At 42.8% G+C, this 22,294-nt stretch overlaps 1 protein-coding gene across 1 annotated transcript; it reads right to left on the reverse strand.

Annotated features, from left to right (window-relative positions):
• Nucleotides 1-8,629: 8,629 nt before the first annotated feature.
• On the reverse strand, nucleotides 8,630-20,911 carry mrpl44 (mitochondrial ribosomal protein L44). The gene is made up of 5 exons (XM_060943263.1): nucleotides 20,727-20,911; nucleotides 17,554-17,776; nucleotides 17,136-17,381; nucleotides 16,621-16,799; nucleotides 8,630-9,081 (listed from the first exon to the last, which is right to left on the reverse strand). Exons 1-5 carry the CDS (start codon nucleotides 20,903-20,905, stop codon nucleotides 8,901-8,903), a joined length of 1,008 nt encoding a protein of 335 aa, XP_060799246.1. The 5' UTR covers nucleotides 20,906-20,911; the 3' UTR covers nucleotides 8,630-8,900.
• Between the last annotated feature and the right edge of the window lie 1,383 nt (nucleotides 20,912-22,294).

The following is a 22,294-nucleotide window of genomic DNA, read 5'->3' on the forward strand; positions in this document are numbered from 1 at the left end:
TTTATCCTGTTCTACAGGGTCGCAGGCAAGCTGGAGCCTATCCCAGCTGACTACGGGTGAAAGGCGGGGTACACCCTGGACAAGTCGCCAGGTCATCACAGGGCTGACACATAGACACAGACAACCATTCACACTCACATTCACACCTACGGTCAATTTAGAGTCACCAGTTAACCTAACCTGCATGTCTTTGGACTGTGGGGGAAACCGGAGCACCCGGAGGAAACCCACGCGGACACGGGGAGAACATGCAAACTCCGCACAGAAAGGCCCTCGCCGGCCACGGGGCTCGAACCCGGACCTTCTCGCTGTGAGGCGACAGCGCTAACCACTACACCACCGTGCCGCCTCTGTTGGAGTTGTTTATAAATAAATGAATGAATGAATGAATGGGGCGGAAGGGTGGTGTAATGGTTAACAGTGTTACCTCACAGCAAGAAGGTTCTGGGTTCAAGCCCAGTGGCCTTTCTGTGTGGAGTTTGCATGTTCTCCCCATGGGTTTCCTCCACAGTCCAAAGACATGCAGGTTAGGTTAACTGGTGACTCTAAATTGACCGTAGGTGTGAATGTGAGTGTGAATGGTTGTGTCTCTCTATGTGTCAGCCCTGTGATGACCTGGTGACTTGTCCAGGGTGTACCCCACCTCTCAAAACTTTTCCCACCTTTCATGTGACCTATAACCTGTACAATTCAACTGAAAAACATACAATAAGCTGGTTGCATAAGTGTTCACACCCTTAAACTAATACTTTGTTGAAGCAGCTTTTGATTTAATTACAGCATTCAGTCTGTTTGGGTCGGAGTCGATCAGCCTGACACATCTAGACTTGGCAATATTTGCCCACTCTTCCTTGCAAAAGCGCTCCGAATCTGTCAGATTGCGAGGGCGTCTCTTGTGCACAGCCCTCTTCAGGTCACCCTACAGATTTTCAGTTGGGTTTAGGTCCGAGCTCTGGCTGGGCTGTTCCAAAACTTTTTGGGGTCATTGTTGTGCTGAAAGATGAAATTCCTCTTCATCTTCAGCTTTCTAGCAGACACCTGAAGGTTTTGGGCCAAAACTGACCGGTATGTAGTACTGTTCATAATTCCCTCCACCTTGACTAAATCCCCTGTTCCAGCTGAAGAAAAACAACCCCAAAACATGATGCTGCCACCACCATGCTTCACCGTGGGTATGGGGTTCTTTTGGTGATGCGCAGTGCTGTTTTTGCGCCAAACATACCTTTTGGAATTGTGGCCAAAAAGTTCAACCTTGGTTTCATCAGACCAGAACACATTTTCCCACATGCTTTTGGGAGAGTTGATGTATTTTTAGCCGGGCCTGGATGTTTTTCTTTGACCCTACCTCATAGTCCAGACATATGGAGAATACGGGAGATTGTTGTCACATGTAGTGCACAACCAGTACTTACCAGAAATTCCTGCAGCTCCTTCAGTGTTGCTGTCGGCCTCTCGGCAGCCTCCCTGAAACAGTTTTCGTCTTGTCTTTTCATCAATTTTGGAGGGACGTCCAGTTCTCGGTAATGTCACTGTTGTCCCATGTTTTCTCCACTTCTTGATGACGCTCCATGGTATATCTAATGCCGTGGAAATGTTTTTGTCCGCTTCTCCTGACTGATACCTTTCAACAATGAGATCCCTCTGATGCTTTGTAAGCTCTCTGTGAACCCTGGCTTTTGCTGGAGGACGCGACGGAGTTTGAACTTTATTTGGGGTTAATCAGAGTCATTTTAACTGATGGCAGGTTTGAACCCAAAAAGACTGAATGCTCAAATTAAACCAAAAGCAGCTTCAACAAAGTATTAGTTTAAGCGTGTAAACACTTCTGCAACCAGCTTATTGTACGATTTTTTTTGTTTTCCCCCTGACAGATTTGTTTTTCAATTTAATTGTACAGGTTATAGGTCACATTAAAGGTTGGAAAAGTTTTGAAATTCTTTATCGTGGTACATCAGAAAAACAGATAATTTTAATGGACTGTGTACACTTTTTATATCCACTGTAACCATGCACACATGCCTTGCTGTCATCATACAAGCAATAAAACAAGCTGGTTTATGATGATTGTATTTTGATTCATATTTAACCCCACACACCTTGATGTAATCACATAAGCAGTAATGTGGCTTATTATGATTAGATTTTGATTCAAAGCCAGTCATGTTGATTTTCGGGAAAGAGTTAATAAAGTTGGTATGACAAATAGATTGGTCAAAGCTTTATACTGTTAACGAAGCATGTGTTGAGCTAGAAATAACCTCAAACTAGAACCAACCCTTATTTGGATGTACGGTATATTATTGGAATGACCTTAAAAGCCTTGTTTTGATCCATATTTATCACTTCGCACAGGTGGTTTTAATATTAAGAATAATCAGGGACGTCTGTCCTTGGATTGAGAACGGCGTAGTTCACTTTGGGGACGCTGGAAGAGAGGGACGGAAATGTATCCTTATACAGTATAGTGTCAGTCTGGCACTGGTGGAATACTATAAAAATGGGTGATTTGAAATTTGGAACCAGTTCACTCTGCAGACCGAACTCGCCCTTTGTTAACTGATTTCATAAAGGTCTCTGCAACCTCTTTGACTTTGAATCATTTTTGCTTGAGAGAGTTTCCACGACCACGGTTGCTAGCAAGAGCAGCGATGTATGGTTTGGAGACAAAAAAGACAGGAGGCTGAACTGGAGGGAGCAGGGCTGAAGATGTTGAGACGTTCACTCGGAGTAACAAAGTTGGACGGGATTAGAAATGAGAATATTAGAGACAAAGTGAGAGAGGCGAGATTGAGACGGTTTGGACATGTACAGAGGAGAGACCCAGGGTAGACTGGGAAAAGAAGGTTGGAGATGGAGTTGCCAGGTCGAAGGAAAAGAGGAAGAGCAAAGATGAGATTTATGATGTGGTGAAGGAGGACATGAGGACGGTTGGTGTGATAAGATGATGATATGGAGGACATGGAGGGACATTATAATCTGTGGTGACCTCTAACAGGAACAGCTGGAAGAAGAAGGAGAAGGGGGAGGAGGTATGACTGAGGAGGTGCAGTGGTTCTCACAGTCACGTCACAGCAAGAAGGTTGCAGGTTCGAGCTGTGTGGCTGATCTGGGGCTTTTCCATGTGATGTTTACATGTTCTCCTTGTGCCTGCATGGGCTTCCTCCCGCTAATGTTGTTTGGTCTCAAGACCACGTTTTGAAGGTTTTGGAATCGACTGTGTTTTTATTTGGTCTCGTCTCGGACATAGAGACTCAGGATTTTATTTCAAGACAAGTCAAGACCACAACTGTGGGGATTTCACTAAACTGCCTGATTTATCTGTTGACATCATTACTGTGATTGGATGTAAAATTTCCTGCTTCAAATGCAACCAATAATGTGTCTCACTGCTCATTTAAAATTTTCTTCCTGTTAGTGGCTGTCACCCCTCCCCCACCCCACCCCCCTTCACATACACTGGTCCGGTCCTGGTCTTGACTTGGGGTGTTTTCACACCTGGTCCCCTTTAAAGGAACCAGACTCAGTCCTCTTTAAGTGGACCAAAAAGTGGACCAACAGAAAAAGAACTCAGTTCTTTTTGTGTTCACACTGAATTTATTACAAAGAGGACTGGGTTCTCTTTCTGGTCCAGTTAAGCTTTGATGGGGCCTCAGTCCTCTTTCTGTTCACCCCAGGTCCTCTAGAGCCCTCAGACCCCCAGTGCACGGAATTCTGGGTAATTTTCTCTTGAATCAAAATGTCTGCTGCCATGCTTGCCCTGCTGTATTCTTTGATCAAAATAGTGCGGATTAAGGAAAATAAATTTATTCCAGCGGCTGTGGTAAGTTCCAAAAGGAAGTTGAGTTTCCCTGCTAGTCACGTGACCAACTACAGCAAACGAAGAAGGTTAAACTACAGTGAAAAAGGCGAAGTGAACCCGGTGCGCTTTTTGTTCACAATGCGCAGATTAGGCGAACCGTACCGTTGATTTTTAGCGAACCGTACCGAGACCACTGCTTGAGGTGGTCTCAGTTCGGTTCGCTTTAAAGGGGTCTGGGTACGGTTGGAGTGTTCACATATGCGCAAAAAATGCTGAGTCATCGATTTGAGTTCGGTTAGATGGCTGAAAGGGACCAAATGTGAAAACACCCTTGGTCTCGCCCTGCCTTGGTCTTGGTCATGACTTGATCTCAACCCCTCAAAGTTTTGGTCTTGATCTTGACTCCAGCACAACCTCCACACGCTCCAGTTTCCTCCAACAGTCCGAAGACAAGTGGATTTGGTCAACTGGCTGCTGTAAATCCCCCAGAGGGGTGAACGGGAGTGTAAATGGTTGTTCATCTCCGTGTTCAACTCTCACTCATATCTAGTCTGGAGTGGAAAGAAATCAGCCCCAGCGTCCATCCTCACTTCTCCAAATTCTGCGTAAGGATCGTCTGTGGTGCCGTTTCATTCACAAAAATCGCAAACTTGAAACGTTTCCAGCAGATAATCAGATGTCTCTGAAGGACAGTTCATTTATACCTTGTGTTTGCCAAGCTCGAGTTTTATTAAACTTTTTGAAAACTCCTTTAACTCTAAAGATTTATTTCTTCAACTTGTGTCCAGGAATATTTTATTATTCCGGGCACCAAGATTTCTTCCCTTTTATCTGAGAAACATGAACTAACCAAGATTTCAGGACTGAGGGGAAAAATATCTGAATGCAGACGTGAAATAATGTTAGTGTGATATAAAACACAGATGAAGAAGTAACAGGATGGGAGGCGGCCCCACAACTATTCTGCCTACTGTTATCTGGACAGTATAGCTATTATAGACACGGAGACGTTCAGGAAGTGTGTAACACAACCTTCAGTGTGGATTCCCAACCCCTGCACTCACACAGCTTTCAGCATGTCCTCATCGACTTCCTCTGACGAGCGTTTCAGTGTCCCACAGCGTGCGCTCGGAGCACAGGGACGGACAACAGGAAGTGGATTTTTCAACAGGAACACACCCAACCTTGGCAGCAGTTTAAAATAATTTTCTCCTTTCAGTCTTTTCTATTTAAAAACCCAGACAGTCGGGTGTCCTAATTAGCAGGCGGAGTAAAGTAACGAAATGACATCAGGTGTCGAGTATAGATGTAACTGTTAGCAACATATTCTGAAAATAGAAATAAAACGACTTCCTGTGAACAGCTGGGGTTCATCAGAACAGAAAAATAAAATGCGAAAAAAAGAAAAGAAAAGGAAGCTCAAGTTTGCGGACATCCTTCTTCGGAATAGATCACTATTCACAGAAAACTCCTCATACTTGCAAAAAAAAAATCCGTTTTTAATTTTCAGTGAATCCTCAGCACTTACAGCACATACATAAACAATACAGTATTATTACAGAACACACATGATGATGGAGGACTTGTTTATCTGGGATATAAAACAACCTTAATAACTGAATGTCCAGCACATCATCTCCGTCTATTGCTTTCATCTCTTCCTCTTCATAATCATCAGTTTAGTGACAAAAATCCACGTTTCTTACATACAGTGAACAAAAAATATCACGAAAATAATTTTGCTGATCTGAAACCTCCAGCCCGGAATTAGTTCATGGATTTATCATCAAAAATTATTTTACAACAAATGGTACTGTCTGGTCACAAGGCATTCTGAGAAACAACACAACTTGAAACTCTTAATATTGTTAATTAACATAAATACGCAGGTGATTATAGGAAATCGCATGTGCTGATTGGTTGAGAAATTCGGACTATTTCTCGACAATCACCTCGGGCGACTTGGCAAAATAGCAGCTGATATCTGTCACCGTAAGTGAGGAAGAATTAGGAATGATGAAAGAACATGCTGTTCCTAAAAGCAATGTTTGGTCTAAAACTATTGAAAGGTAAAGTGGGATTGTGATTTAATTTACTGATTTCAAAACAAAAAGTAGTTTATGTGACTCGGCCGAGATAAGCGTCACAAGTCTGCGCCGCAAAGCTATTACATTTACATACTGCTTCTGAAGTTTGAAAAATTATTTTTTTTAATACAAATTTTAAAAAAAATAATCACCTGTGTATTTACAGTGGTGCTTGAAAGTTTGTGAACCCTTTAGAATTTTCTATATTTCTGCAGAAATATGACCCAAAACATCATCAGATTTTCACACAAGTCCTAAAAGTAGATAAAGAGAACCCAGTTAAACAAATGAGACAAAAACATTATACTTGGTCATTTATTTATTGAGGAAAATGATCCAATATTACATATCTGTGAGTGGCAAAAGTATATGAACCTCCAGGGTTAGCAGTCAATTTGAAGGTGAAATTAGAGTCAGGTGTTTTCAATCAATGGGATGACAATCAGGTGTGAGTGGGCACCCTGCTTTATTTAAAGAACAGGGATCTATCAAAGTCTGGGGTTCACAACACGTTTGTGGAAGTGTATCATGGCACGAACAAAGGAGATTTCTGAGGACCTCAGAAAAAGCGTTGTTGATGCTCATCAGGCTGGAAAAGGTTACAAAACCATCTCTAAAGAGTTTGGACTCCACCAATCCACAGTCAGACAGATTGTGTACAAATGGAGGAAATTCAAGACCATTGTTACCCTCCCCAGGAGTGGTCAACCAACAAAGATCACTCCAAGAGCAAGGCATGTAATAGTCCGCAAGATCACAAAGGACCCCAGGGTAACTTCTAAGCAACTGAAGGCCTCTCTCACATTGGCTAATGTTAATGTTCATGAGTCCACCATCAGGAGAACACTGAACAACAATGGTGTGCATGGCAGGGTTGCAAGGAAAAAGCCACTGCTCTCCAAAAAGAACATTGCTGTTCGTCTGCAGTTTGCTAAAGATCACGTGGACAAGCCAGAAGGCTATTGGAAAAATGTTTTGTGGACAGATAGAACTTTTTGGTTTAAATGAGAAGCGTCATGTTTGGAGAAAGGAAAACACTGCATTCCAGCATAAGAACCTTATCCCAGCTGTGAAACATGGTGGTGGTAGTATCATGGTTTGGGCCTGTTTTGCTGCATCTGGGCCAGGACGGCTTGCCATCACTGATGGAACAATGAATTCTGAATTATACCAGTGAATTCTGAAAGAAAATGTCAGGACATCTGTCCATGAACTGGATCTCAAGAGAAGGCGGGTCATGCAGCAAGACAACGACCCTAAGCACACAAGTCATTCTACCAAAGAATGGTTAAAGAAGAATAAAGTTAATGTTTTGGAATGGCCAAGTCAAAGTCCTGACCTTAATCCAATGGAAATGTTGTGGAAGGACCTGAAGCGAGCAGTTCATGTGAGGAAACCCACCAACATCCCAGAGTTGAAGCTGTTCTGTATGGAGGAATGGGCTAAAATTCCTCCAAGCCGGTGTGCAGGACTGATCAACAGTTACGGGAAACGTTTAGTTGCAGTTATTGCTGCACAAGGGGGTCACACCAGATACTGAAAGCAAAGGTTCACATACTTTTGCCTCTCACAGATATGTAATATTGGATCATTTTCCTCAATAAATAAATGACCGAGTATAACATTTTTGTCTCATTTGTTTAACTGGGTTCTCTTTATCTACTTTTAGGACTTGTGTGAAAATCTGATGATGTTTTAGGTCATATTTATGCAGAAATATAGAAAATTCTAAAGGGTTCACAAACTCAAGCACCACTGTATACTTAATCACTTGCCTGAGGCTCGGTGAATAATAATATCGAAGTCATCTTGTTTATTATTTCACCAACAGAGATGTCCAAAAGTGCTAGTGACCGGTGGCTTTCTCCGCCTAAACAGATGGTCTTCGCCGGCTATTCGGTCCCGGGGGGGGGGGGGCCCAACACACAACCACCTTGCCTTTCAACATTCAAGTGATTTATATCATCTCTGCTGCCCATAAGGTGCTGCAAATCCAATCATTTCACCACAGAATTGTCTTCGATTTGGGTCTAGCATGACCAGAAGCAACGTTATATTTGTTGATTGGCTGAGCCGGACCATGTCACCACACCGTAGCGTATGTAGTTATGTTACAGAGTCAGGCAACGTACTACAGAAGGGAACTGAGAAAGCCAAGCAGGCACACATCTGGAGGGAAATTTTATACAGATTTTACAGGGAAATGGTTAATAATTTATCGGCATGTAAATTTCAATGTTTTTTTTGGGGGGGGATGGGATGCCTCCAGACTCCCTTATCATTAGCGTGCCTTTAACATGCTGCTGCGACTTCGCCGCCGCAAATTCCAGAGGCATCTGCTACTTGTTTTAAGCCAGCTACTTCAGATTTCCTGGAGAAATGGACCAAAAGCCACTTCACCTTCAGTGAACGAATGTTAAATATTCAGGTTGAAAGAGTCTGTCCGATCACATGCAAACTCTTTCGCAAACCATGTAGCTGAAGACTCATGAAACCAGACACGAGCTACAGGGCGACTTAAAGAACTATCGCAGGACTTTCTAAATCTCCTCTGTTCAGGATGTAGGATGGTCGTTAAAAGTGGGAACGTAAAACGCTGCTCGGTTTATAATCATAACGCTGTTTTACCGACAGCGATAAATCTCTGACTGTAAACAGATACGCATTAAAGCCCTGACATTACTGTCACTCAGTGATCTTCACTGCTCATCCCTCCTTCATGAGCAAAGAATGTTTATGTTCAGACATTTGAGTCGATTTATTCAGTGTTTAAATCAGTGAACTCAATTTTACATCATTATAGGAACAAACTCAGCTGTGATGAGACAAAAAAACAAAAATGTTCACACTCGTGTGTCGTGTCTTCGGCCTGAATTCTTCCGAAACTGACTGCAGGTTCATTTCCACATCACTTCCTGAAGTGGACTGTCCACATTTACTCGAGACAAATCGAGGTGTTTGAGTGAAGAGACGAAAGCAGCAGACGTCAGACAGATGACTGCGTGTGTGTGTGTTTATCCTCTGCTGACTGCCTGCTTCTCCGCTGATGTTTCATGCTGCTCTGGTTTTGTGGAGAAGTCGAACGGTTTGCGGTTTTCCGTGTAGCCGAAGAGTTTCCTCAGAGCCACGCGTGCTGCCTCCTCCTCCGCAGCTGAGTGTGTCTCACCGGGGCCGTGAGCCAACAGCTTCTTATCACTAACACAGACACACACACACACACACACACACACACATTACAACCCTGATGTATTTCTTATCTTATCCTTCTCGTCAAGACCTCATCTCATACCCCTTTTCCACCAAATCAGTTCCAGGGCTGGTTCGGGGCCGGTGCTGGTTCACAACTCGTTCAACTTGCGAGCCAGCTGAGAACCAGCTTGCTTTTCCATAGCTCACGGTGCTAAGAGAAGACACGTCATTACATCGCTGTATACGTCATTACGTCGCTGTATACGTCAGTTACGTCGCTACGTTTGCATAAACCTTGGCGCGAATATCGAAGTAAAAACAACGCAGAAGAAGCAGCAACAATAATAATAATAATAATAATGGATGACTTCGCGTTTGTACAGCTGCTGCTTCTCGTCGCTTAAAAATGGCGATCTTTCGCGGTCTTGTTATTGTTGTTGACATTGGGCATACCTAATCACCTGTGTTTTCTTTCCCTCCCCCCCACCCCAAATCTGTCCCTCTGAGTTACATGGAGTCAACAGGAAATCTTTTGGTGGAGAGGGTGGAGACCTCGACTGGCTATCGTAGCCTGCAGGGAATCGGCCGTCAGACATTCTGTCGCATGTCCCAGACCCGGTGAAATGTAACTGAATTGTCTTGGCCAGCCCTAAGCGTCCCATCTGCATCTCATCATTGCTGAGGAGTGTGCTCCCATCACCCAATCAAGCATCCAGCCAGAGCAGGTCATGATATATTTTACCATATTAACATGCCATTGTGTGTTATGCCTGATGTAAAGACTCTCGTCTCTGCGAGCCTACCACACAGATTTAATACTTGTCATTTTTAGGGCATACCTAACAACGTGTTTTCTTTCTCTCTCTCTCCCCCCCCCCCCAATCTGTCCCTCTGAGTTACATGTTGATCCTGGGATTGAGATGCTGGCCTCTTCTGCCCCTCGGACCTGCTTGATCCATCCTGGTGCCCTGTGTCTGGTCGGAGTTTTATTGCACCGCTCCTGTGAAGAACGACCCCATGAGGACAGTTGAGGGTTATACCTGTTAAAACTGTTAATATTATAGTCAGGCTGTCTGTTGTTGCCCAAATGAGGATGGGTTCCCTTTTGAGTCTGGTTCCTCTCGAGGTTTCTTCCTCATGTCGTCTGAGGGAGTTTTTCCTTGCCACCGTCGCCACAGGCTTGCTCATTGGGGATAGATTAGGGATAAAATTAGCTCATGTTTTAAGTCGTTCAAATTCTGTAAAGCTGCTTTGCGACAATGTTTATTGTTAAAAGCGCTGTACAAATAAACTTGATTTGATTTGTTGGTCTTAACAACTCCGCCCCCCCGCTGACGTAAGCGGTTCTTTCCTCTGGCCCAGCAGAGAGTTGGTGCAGCCTGGAACCGGTTTTTCTGGCCCCAGAGCCAGTTCTTTGTCAGTGGAAACAGAAAACCCGGTTCCAAACTAAGCACTGGCCCCGAACCAGCCCTGGAACTGATTTGGTGGAAAAGGGGCAACGGTGATCTGAACCCAGCCCACTCCAGCTCGCTTTCGGCACACGGACTGACTTTAATCACAAACACACAGCTGTGATGAATTGAAAGACACAGAACACAGCAGCACAAGTGTTAAAAATCACCCTGAACGACTTTAATATCGGATCTTTAAAGGAGCCCAAACCCTGTGTCCAAAATCACTCACTATATAGTGAACTCGCCATTTTGTCGCGCTGTCCCGATGTATAGTGAGAATTATTACACCCTGTATAGTGCACTCAAAGTATCCCACAATGCATCATGAAAAGCAACGAAGTACATTTACTTGAGTTCTGTACTTAAGTACACTTTGAGTATCTGTACTTTACTTAAGTATTTTTTTTTGGAAACTTATGACTTTAACTTCACGACATTTGAAAGACAAATATCGTACTTTTCACTCCACTACATTTCTATCAAGGTCCTCGTTACTATGAAGCAGCTTTGAAAGTGGATGTTTTTCCTTTTCTTTTCTAAAACGTGATGGTTTTTTCGCAGGTGACACTGAGACAGACTATCAGTAATCACTACGGTCACGTCACGTCCATAGACTGGATAAAATCAAGCTCAGTGATGTTCTCAGCAGCGTTATTTAACACGATCAGTCAATGGCAGAATGGAAGGAGGCGGTTCTTACATAGAACCCATGTTTCAGTTTTCTGAAAGCATTAAAGATTCATTTCATTTTAAATATTTGCTTTGTTTGCCGAAAACGAACCACATCACGGTCTACAAAAACTCGCCGTCCAACCTGCGGAAGCATATTGAGCTATATAAACGTTTTATTCCAAGAGAAAGCTTGCAGTGAAGTTGTCTGTGCTTTTAAAGCTAGCGATAACGTTGCAAACGTAGCTATGCGGTCTGGTTAGTCAAATGACTTTCTATGGATTTGCCCGCCAAGTTGCCGTAGCCTTGTCCACGGCTAACGATAACACATAGCTAGTTAAATTAGACACTGTTAGTTAGCATGTGAAAACGGAGTTACGCTAACATGAATAACGTTAACTTATCTGAAGTCCTTTCAGAAATACATTTTCGCATAATCTTGCCAAATAAACAGAATGTAGAAATCTTTCTTTTCTCGTAGCGTTAGCTACCCAATATGATTGAGCTTGAAAAGAGTTTGCGAGCATGTCAGGTGGAGTTTCACTGACTAGCTAGCTTAACGTTAAACCGGCATGATGCACAGCACGCGTTCATTTTGTGAATCCAGTAGGTTGCTTTTGTAAGCGTTGTGGCAATAATACAACGATACGTTGACAGAAAATGTACTTTTAATACTTCAGTATTTTTAAAAGCAAGTACTTCAGTACTTTAACTTAAGTAAAAATTTGACTGGACAACTTTCACTTGTATCGGAGTCACATTTGACCAGCGGGATCTGTACTTTGAAGTCATGAAGTTGGGTTCTTTGTCCACCTCTGATGAAAAGTAGCGTACAACAAGCAATATATACCATCAGGCATTGCGGTTGCGCTGAGAAAAGGGGGTGGGGGGTGTTGCGGGTGAACGGACGGAGGAAGAAACACATTATAAACGGACATTCGAGTACAATTAAAAATAGTAAGAGAATAGAAAATAAGCTAAAATAGAATAAGACTAAAAAAAATAAAAAATACAAGAATAAAAGTGAGTGCAGAGCGAGGAATTAATCAAAAGCCTCAAATGTGATCGAATAAAACTCAGCGGCGAAGAAGAAAAAGTATTCAGTCTTGATTTCCAAGAACTGAAAGATGCAGCTACTTTGTACTGATTAGTGTGGGAAATGCGCTCAGTGTAATATGGATTTATCACAAAAATACCTGCATGCGTTTATTATTCTGAAACCCACCAGCTGACTGATCCGGCACGTTTTAATTGTGAGACGATAACGGCGTAAATAACGCTGCGGCGGACTAGTGTCCGAAAGTGTTTTTTTTCCCCCCCATTTTATCGATGAGCTCACTGTATTGTCATCTATACCAGCGTTTCTCAACCTTTTTTCAGTCACGGCACCTTTCAGAAGGACGCAAATTCTCAAGGCACCCTGATATAAAATACACGCAGTCACGCTGACCCCGGCAGTGACGTTGTGACATGGGAAAGGGGGCCGTGAGACAAATTTTGATGATCTGCATTAGTGTAACTATCGTTTTTTGGAATTTTAATTCATTTTATTTATTTCAATGTTAGAATATATAATTTTATGACGGCACCCCTAACGAAGCCAGGCGGCACCCCGGTTGAGAAAGGCTGGTCTATACAGTAATTCCCTATCTAGTGAGTACGGCGTAGTGAACGAGTGAGCGATTTCGGACACAGGGCACGACTTATTTGATAATGAACTTCCTGGTCATTAGACACGTAAATGTATTTTCACAGTTTCCTGTTTTACCCATAATGCCACCCGCTGAAAATGGCACAAATCACCCAACCTCAAGAGAGTGATGCAGCGGTGCTTTAGTCCTTTAATCCGTCCTGCTCTCTCACCTCTTCATCTCTACACAAACAGATCAGATTCCAAACCTTCGCCTTTCATACAACCCCGATTCCAAAAAAGTTGGGACAAAGTACAAATTGTAAATAAAAACGGAATGCAATGATGTGGAAGTTTCAAAATTCCATATTTTATTCAGAATAGAACAGATGACATATCAAATGTTTAAACTGAGAAAATGTATCATTTAAAGAGAAAAATTAGGTGATTTTTAAATTTCATGACAACACCACATCTCAAAAAAGTTGGGACAAGGCCATGTTTCCCACTGTGAGACATCCCCTTTTCTCTTTACAACAGTCTGTAAACGTCTGGGGACTGAGGAGACAAGTTGCTCAAGTTTAGGGATAGGAATGTTAACCCATTCTTGTCTAATGTAGGATTCTAGTTGCTCAACTGTCTTGGGTCTTTTTTGTCGTATCTTCCGTTTTATGATGCGCCAAATGTTTTCTATGGGTGAAAGATCTGGACTGCAGGCTGGCCAGTTCAGTACCCGGACCCTTCTTCTACGCAGCCATGATGCTGTAATTGATGCAGTATGTGGTTTGGCATTGTCATGTTGGAAAATGCAAGGTCTTCCCTGAAAGAGACGTCGTCTGGATGGGAGCATATGTTGCTCTAGAACCTGGATATACCTTTCAGCATTGATGGTGTCTTTCCAGATGTGTAAGCTGTCCATGCCACACGCACTAATGCAACCTCATACCATCAGAGATGCAGACTTCTGAACTGAGCGCTGATAACAACTTGGGTCGTCCTTCTCCTCTTTAGTCCGAATGACACGGCGTCCCTGATTTCCATAAAGAACTTCAAATTTTGATTCGTCTGACCACAGAACAGTTTTCCACTTTGCCACAGTCCATTTTAAATGAGCCTTGGCACAGAGAAGACGTCTGCGCTTCTGGATCATGTTTAGATACGGCTTCTTCTTTGAACTATAGAGTTTTAGCTGGCAACGGCGGATGGCACGGTGAATTGTGTTCACAGATAATGTTCTCTGGAAATATTCCTGAGCCCATTTTGTGATTTCCAATACAGAAGCATGCCTGTATGTGATGCAGTGCCGTCTAAGGGCCCGAAGATCACGGGCACCCAGTATGGTTTTCCGGCCTTGACCCTTACGCACAGAGATTCTTCCAGATTCTCTGAATCTTTTGATGATATTATGCACTGTAGATGATGATATGTTCAAACTCTTTGCAATTTTACACTGTTGAACTCCTTTCTGATATTGCTGCACTATTTGTCGGCGCAGAATTAGGGGGATTGGTGATCCTCTTCCCATCTTTACTTCTGAGAGCCGCTGCCACTCCAAGATGTTCTTTTTATACCCAGTCATGTTAATGACCTATTGCCAATTGACCTAATGAGTTGCAATTTGGTCCTCCAGCTGTTCCTTTTTTGTACCTTTAACTTTTCCAGCCTCTTATTGCCCCTGTCCCAACTTTTTTGAGATGTGTTGCTGTCATGAAATTTCAAATGAGCCAATATTTGGCATGAAATTTCAAAATGTCTCACTTTCGACATTTGATATGTTGTCTATGTTCTAATGTGAATACAATATCAGTTTTTGAGATTTGTAAATTATTGCATTCCGTTTTTATTTACAATTTGTACTTTGTCCCAACTTTTTTGGAATCGGGGTTGTACTAATAGCTCAGACTAAAACTAATACCACACTGCACTGTGGGACTTTGGATCCAGAAATCTGCTGTGATATCTCCACAACTTCTCAGCTGAATTTCTCATTCATACAAAATTAAACCTCACCGGAAAATGGTTTCACGGTGGAGACGTTTCTACAATCCCTGGCAAAAAATATGGAATCACTACTCCTGGAGGATGTTAATTCAGCTGTTTTACTTTGTAGCACAAAAAAAAAAAAAGACAAAATTATTTAATTTAACAGCTGAACATTCTGGCTTTGTAAAATATACCTCAAAAAATTAAATAAATTTTTTGTAATTAATGGCACATTTTTTTCAAGATCAAGTAGAAGAAAAAATTATGGAATCACTCAATGATGAGGAAAAAATTATGAAATCATAAATAAAAAAAAAAATCACAATGAGTACTTTGCTGCACCTCCTCTGGCTTTTATGACAGCTTGAATTCTTTGAGGCGTGGACTTCACTAATGAAAAACAATATTCTTTATCAGTCAGGTTCCAACTTTCTCGTATAAGAGTTGACAGATCAGCTTTGCAGGATGGAGCCTCGTCATGGACTTTTTTTTTTCCAATTTCCACCATATATTTTCAATTGGATTGAGATCCAGACTGTTTGCTGGCCGTGCCACTGAGTTGATCTGCCTTTCCTGAAGAAAAGTTTTAATGCTCTTTGCTCTGTAGCAAGATGCGTTATCATCCTGAAAAATGACTTCATCACCACCAAAAGTACTTTTGATTGATGGAATGAGAAAAGTGTCCAAAATGTCAATGTACACCTGTGCATTTACTGTAGAGGGAATGACTGCCATCTCCGCAGGTCCTTTACCCGACATCCAACCCCAGATCATCAATGACTGTGGAAATGTGCTTGCTTTCTTCAGGCAGTCATCTTTATATGTTTCATTGGAACGGCACCAAACAAAAGTTCCAGCATCATCTCCTCGGCCAATGCAGATTCATGATTCATCACTGAATATAACTTTCATCCGATCACCCACAGTCCACGACTCCTTCTCTTTAACCCCTCTGTAACCTTGTTTTCTTCTGTTTAGGTGTTAATGATGGTTAACGTTTGGCTTTTCTGTATGTAAATCCCATTTCCTTCTGCCGATTTCTTACATTTTGGTCACAAACACTGACTCCTGTTTCTGCCCGTTTGTTTTTCATTTCTTTTCTTGTGCATTGTCTATTTTCAAGGCATCTTGCTTTGAGTTTCCTGTCCTGACGCTTTGATCTACCTGTATGTTTCCCTTTTACAACCTTCCCATTTTGTTTGTACTCGCTCCAAATTTTAGACACAGCTGACTGGAAACACCCAACATCTTTTACCGCACTCCGTGTTGAATTACCTTCTTTAAGGAGTTTTATAATCCTTTCCATTGTTTCAGCTGACAGCTCTCTTGTTGGGGCCGTGTTTTGTGTCAGTCAGCCAGGTGCAGCAGCTCATTCAGGTCTGCAAGCGCTCTCTTTTAACTGCAGACTCATTTGCACATTTAGGCTTGTGCGGATATTTGTTTTAGAAACGCAAGTTATAGCTTGATTCCATAATTTTTTCCTCATCATTGAGTGATTCCATAATTTTTTCTTCTACTTGATCTTTAAAAAAATGTGCCATTAATTACAACAATTTCATATCATTTTTTTTAAGGTATATTTTACAAAGCCAGAATGTTCAGCTGTTAAATAAAACAATTTTGTGTCATGTCTCTGATTTGGTTTTTTTGCTACAAAGTAAAACAGCTGAATGAACATCCTCCAAGAGTAGTGATTCCATATTTTTTGCCAGGGGTCGTAACAAGCAGGTCACACTGGTTAATCAGTTCGTACTTTAATGCTGTGTGTGTGAGTGAGAGAGAGAGAGAGAGAGAGAGAGAGAGACGTACCAGTAAAGGCCGATGAAGTAAAGTGGGAGAGCAGTGCTGACCCCTGAGGACTGGATGAGGCGTGGCTCGGGCAGCGACACTCCTCTGCGGCTCAGCTCCTCCACTAATACCCCCATGGGGTTCACCACTTTCCACATGTCAAACAGGTCCTTCCCGATCAGCTGCGTCACGAGGAAGTCCTGCACACACACACACACACACACACACACACACAGGATTGTGAGTAATATCGAAAACTGAACCAAAGTGGAAACAGCAAAGTGTCAGTCGAAGGAAAAAGTCAATTCAGCGTTTCATCACTGTACATGACTTTAATTATAAAGAATACTACGTCATTTATTCCAGATGGATTTTCTTTTTACTTAAATGTTTATGATATTTAAAAGTCCCTGGTCCATACATTCAGCAGCGCATCAGGATTCCCTTCAGCTTCGTCACATTTCATTTCGATGTTAAACCTACAACACTCAAGTCCATCATGCTAACCCTCGCCCAGACATCACAGCCGGTCTCACCCTGACGAAAAGCCCCGCCCTCTCCGAGCCACTGCTCTGCTCCAGTGCACCAATCACAGCGAAGAACGTCCCCCGGAGGACGTCGTCTGGAACAGGAAATTCCGCCGTCATTGCCAGTTCCTCCACTGCCAGGTTCCGAGCCACGTGGCACATGACCTCTGACCCCGTCAGGTGACTCACGATGGCTGCTACAGCGTCGTCCGGTAAACTGGGGAAGCTGTTCCTGCACCAGTCTGTGAGGAAACCCTGTAGACCAGCAGAGTTACAGTCAGGGCTCAGGAACCAAACGAACACTTCATCATTACAGCACGTGTTTCTCCCCCACACTGCTCTTCCTCTGCTCAGGACTTTCAGTTATTCACATGACTCCGTTCTCTAACAGTGAGTAAGGTGCAGGTCGATGTACTGTGCTCCTCACCAGGGTGAATTTCTGTCCATGTTCCTGCAGCTCTGTGTTGTCTCTGAGGTTTAGCGCTGTGTTCTCAGCGTCCAAACCCAACGAGCGACGTCTGTCCTCCTCAGAGTGGATGTAACAGCGGTTCACAAATGCCGTCTTCAGGAGGTCGGTGGAGAAACGCTCCTTTAGTCGGGCACTGAACGCCTCCACCTCGGCGTGATAGTCCCAGTTCGGCTGCTGGGAGCTGCAGAGACAGACAGACAGTCAGACAGACACCGCCAGAGACAGTCAGACACTGCCAGCCAGAGACAGACAGACAGACAGACAGACAGAGAGCCAGAGACAGACAGACAGAGAGACACAGAGAGAGAGACAGACAGCCAGAGAGAGAGACAGCCAGCCAGAGAGCCAGAGATAGACAGCCAGACAGAGAGAGAGACAGACAGCCAGACAGAGAGAGAGACAGCCAGACAGAGACAGCCAGACAGAGACAGACAGCCAGAGACAGACAGCCAGAGAGAGAGAGGGACAGCCAGACAGAGAGGGACAGCCAGACAGAGAGGGACAGCCAGACAGAGAGGGACAGCCAGACAGAGAGGGACAGCCAGACAGAGAGGGACAGAGACAAAGAGTGAGAGAGAGAGACAGAGATTTCTATATATTCCTCAACATTTCAGCAAAATAACTTTTGTGCATTTATTATAGACATTATAATAAAAATGTGCCATTTGCCGGGTTTGTGACTGGACGAACCAAACATTTAAATTTAAGTAGGGGGAAAGAAAAAAAAACAACCCCCCCCCCCAATATTGTTCTTATACATGTGAATCGACTTGTTCTCATCGCTTTTCTTCCTTTAGTAAAGCAGGGCTTCCCAAGCTCAGGTCCAACATCAGGTCAGCTGATTTCCAAATACAGACAGTCCGTTACCATGACAACAATCACGACAACAGTGGAAAGGTAAAAGAGCTGTGGTGGGTTTAACATCACTGAGCATCAAATCACTCAACACTTTAGGGGACATTTTACTCAACTCCAGGGAAAATATTTGGTTGTCAGTGACAACTGAGAAAATTCAATACTAACTAGACTTTATTTCCGCAGAGAAAATGCAAAGTGTGCTTGCTGAGCTGTAGCAGAACAGCTGTCATGCTAGCATGCTAAAAGCTAACATGCCAACATGCTAATGCCAACATGCTAACAACTAGCATGCTAACAGTTAACATACTAACAGCATACTAACATGCTAAAAGCTAGCATGTTAACATGCTAACAGATAACATGCTAACAGATAACATGCTAACAGATAACATGCTAACAGATAACATGCTAACAGATAACATGCTAACAGATAACATGCTAACAGATAACATGCTAACATGCTAATGATTAACATGCTATTTGTTAAAATTCTAACACTAAGGCTAATATGCTGACAGCTATCATGTTAACAGGCTAATGGCTAGTATGTTAACTTTTAGCATGCTAACACGCTGAGGGTGACATGCTAACAGCTAGCATGCTAACATGTTCAAGCAAACTCGCTAACAGCAAACATGCGAACTCTGCATGCTACCATGCTAATCCTAACATGTTAACAGCTCTCATGATAAGATGCTAATGGTGAACATGCTAACAACTCGCGAGCTAACAGCAGGCATGATATTGTAATGGGTAATATGCTAACAGCTAGCATGGTAACATGTGAATGCTTATATGCTAATTGCTATCTTGTGTGCGTGCAAGTATTCCTAATAAAGTGGCCATTGAGTTGAAGTTGATTTGCTGTCAAAGTCTCAAATGAGCAGACCCTTGGCAAATGCATCATCACCTATGGGGGAAGGGAGGAATGACTCAGTCAAGCTTCCATTGATTAGCGGCAAAATGGAGAAAAAATGGACGGATGAAAGGTGAGACAAAGACGAGTGCGGGTCAGAACCGATATCATGTGTGTGATGGTGATTTGGCCTGAGGTGCCGTATGAAGTTTGGTGGATGTGTGGTGAAGTGTTACTGAGCAAAACTCCATTCATTTGAATGGGGCCAAAAATCAATGGAAGCCTATGGAGGTAAAAAGAGATGCGTGAAAACCAAGGAAAAGACGAGTGCAGGTCTCAGATGAGGGGATGGATCTGTGTGGGGACTTGGCCTGAGGCATCAAGTGAAGTTTCTTGAAGTTTGGTCACTTGGTTAAAAAAAATTGATGGAGAGTGAAAGTTTTTCTCCTGAAACACCATTCATTTTCAATGGGGCCAAAAATCAATGCAAGCCTATGGAGGAAAAAGGGATGCGCAAAAAGAAAGGAAAAATATGAGTGCAGGTCAGAACCGACTGCATGTATGTGTCGGGGGAGTTGGCTTGAAGCATCACATGAGGTTTGATGCATCTGCAATGGAGTGTGTCCGAGTAGGACGATTCGATTCATGAGCCCTATTCATTCTCTATGGGAAAAAAACAAAAAAACGACAAGAACAAGAGAACGGGCGCGTTGATCCAAAAGCTGTATACAAGCACACTACACCACTTTGGGCCAGACGTCTCAGAGTTGGAACAGTGTCTCTATCTCGAACGCCCTAGGAGGATCCAAAAAAAAGTGTCGGAATAAGGCAGAATAAGTAAATTTAAGAAGAACAATAGTGTGCTTGCCTTCGGCTGCTGTGTGCTCGAGCAAAAACACTAATGATGTAATTGTGCTTATAACAGAAATAGTTGACAATTGCTGTAATGATTACAAAAAATGATCAACATGAGTTTTGTATTTGTTGGAATGTTATTGCAGGGAATAATTATTACCCGAGTCCTGGAGGAGAGTCAGTGGAGGAACAAGAGGAAAAGGTGCTGATGCCAAATGATCTTCCTGACAGCTAATCTCACTCAGCAGCAGGCGAATTCACACAAATAACTGACTAGTAAAGGTTTCATTTGCAGCTCTAGTAGATAAGTTTAGTCTTTTCCTCAAAAACTACAGCTGAAAAAAATTAAAATTATTCAAAAAAAAAAATTAGGAAAAAACCCCCATTTCAGAAACCCTGTCCTAATGGCCTTGAGTTCATCCTTAATTTTCAACCGAATCCCAAATGGCTGCATCCGCTATGTGTAGTGCACTACTGAGAGTGGACTAGAGCGCTACTTCGTGCCCTCGGTAGGCCGCCTCTCGAGGCTGCGGTGTGTATTTGGGACTGAAGCGGCACTGACCGTGGTGTTGGAGGCGGAGGACCTTCGAGTCTCCTCTTCCTCTCCATGAGCAGTGTGTACGCCTTCATCCACCGCTTCTTCTCTCTGCTCTGCGTCACCACAACACTTCTGCAAACATGCTGATGATGAAGCCCGAGCGTTAACACACCGCGACTTAGAAGCGTCCTGCACGCCGCCATGACACTCCGTCAACTCAAAGCTAACAGGACAACATCCGGCGGAAGTCAGCCTCCAACGTTTTAAAAAAAAACCTTATTTTATTTTTATTAAAACATATAAGACATTAACGTTTAGCAAGAAATCATTTTATTCTTAATTAAAATAGAGTGTAAAAAATCGGCATTTTATTCTCGCCTGGAGTGTACTCATAAACTGTTCGGCCATTGGATAGTCAGGAAGTCGTTCACGCGTGAACTAGCCAATAGCACTACGGGGCGGGATTTCTGAAGCGGCGATGCTGTTATTACAGCGACACCAAGCGGGCGGATGACCGAAAAGAAAGAAATAACGGCGTTTCACGTTTGTCAATCTGGATTCAGTTGAAAACTCTATCTGCCTGCTCTATCTGCTCTCTCTCTCCCTCTATCTATCTATCTATCTATCTATCTATCTATCTATCCTCTCTCCCTATCTATCTATCTATCTATCTATCTATACTCTCTCCCCATCTATCTACTCTCTCCCCTCATCTATCTATCTATCTATCTATCTATCTATCTATCTATCTATCTATCTATCTATCTATCTATCTATCTATGACCAATAACATTTATCAGCATTGTATGCAAACTGATTGAGAAGGTTATCTAAGACCAACTCAATCAGTACCTCACAGATCATAAACTCTTACAGTGGTGCTTGAAAGTTTGTGAACCCTTTAGAATTTTCTATATTTCTGCATAAATATGACCTAAAACAACATCAGATTTTCACACAAGTCCTAAAAGTAGATAAAGAGAACCCAGTTAAACAAATGAGACAAAAATATTATACTTGGTCATTTATTTACTGAGGAAAATGATCCAATATTACATATCTGTGAGTGGCAAAAGTATGTGAACTTTTGCTTTCAGTATCTGGTGTGACCCCCTTGTGCAGCAATAACTGCAACTAAACGTTTGCGGTAACTGTTGATCAGTCCTGCACACCAGCTTGGAGGAATTTTAGCCCATTCCTCCATACAGAACAGCTTCAACTCTGGGATGTTGGTGGGTTTCCTCACATGAACTGCTCGCTTCAGGTCCTTCCATAACATTTCGACTGCATTAAGGTCAGGACTTTGACTTGTCCATTCCAAAACATTAACTTTATTCTTCTTTAACCATTCTTTGGTAGAACAACTTGTGTGCTTAGGGTCGTTGTCTTGCTGCATGACCCACCTTCTCTTGAGATTCAGTTCATGGACAGATGTCCTGACATTTTCCTTTAGAATTCACTGCTATAATTCAGAATTCATTGTTCCATCAATGATGGCAAGCATCCTGGCCCAGATGCAGCAAAACAGGCCCAAACCATGATACTACCACCACCATGTTTCACAGATGGGATAAGGTTCTTATGGTGGAATG

The sequence above is a fragment of the Neoarius graeffei genome, chromosome 16 (assembly GCF_027579695.1).
Source record: "Neoarius graeffei isolate fNeoGra1 chromosome 16, fNeoGra1.pri, whole genome shotgun sequence".
Classification (NCBI taxonomy): Eukaryota; Metazoa; Chordata; class Actinopteri; order Siluriformes; family Ariidae; genus Neoarius; species Neoarius graeffei.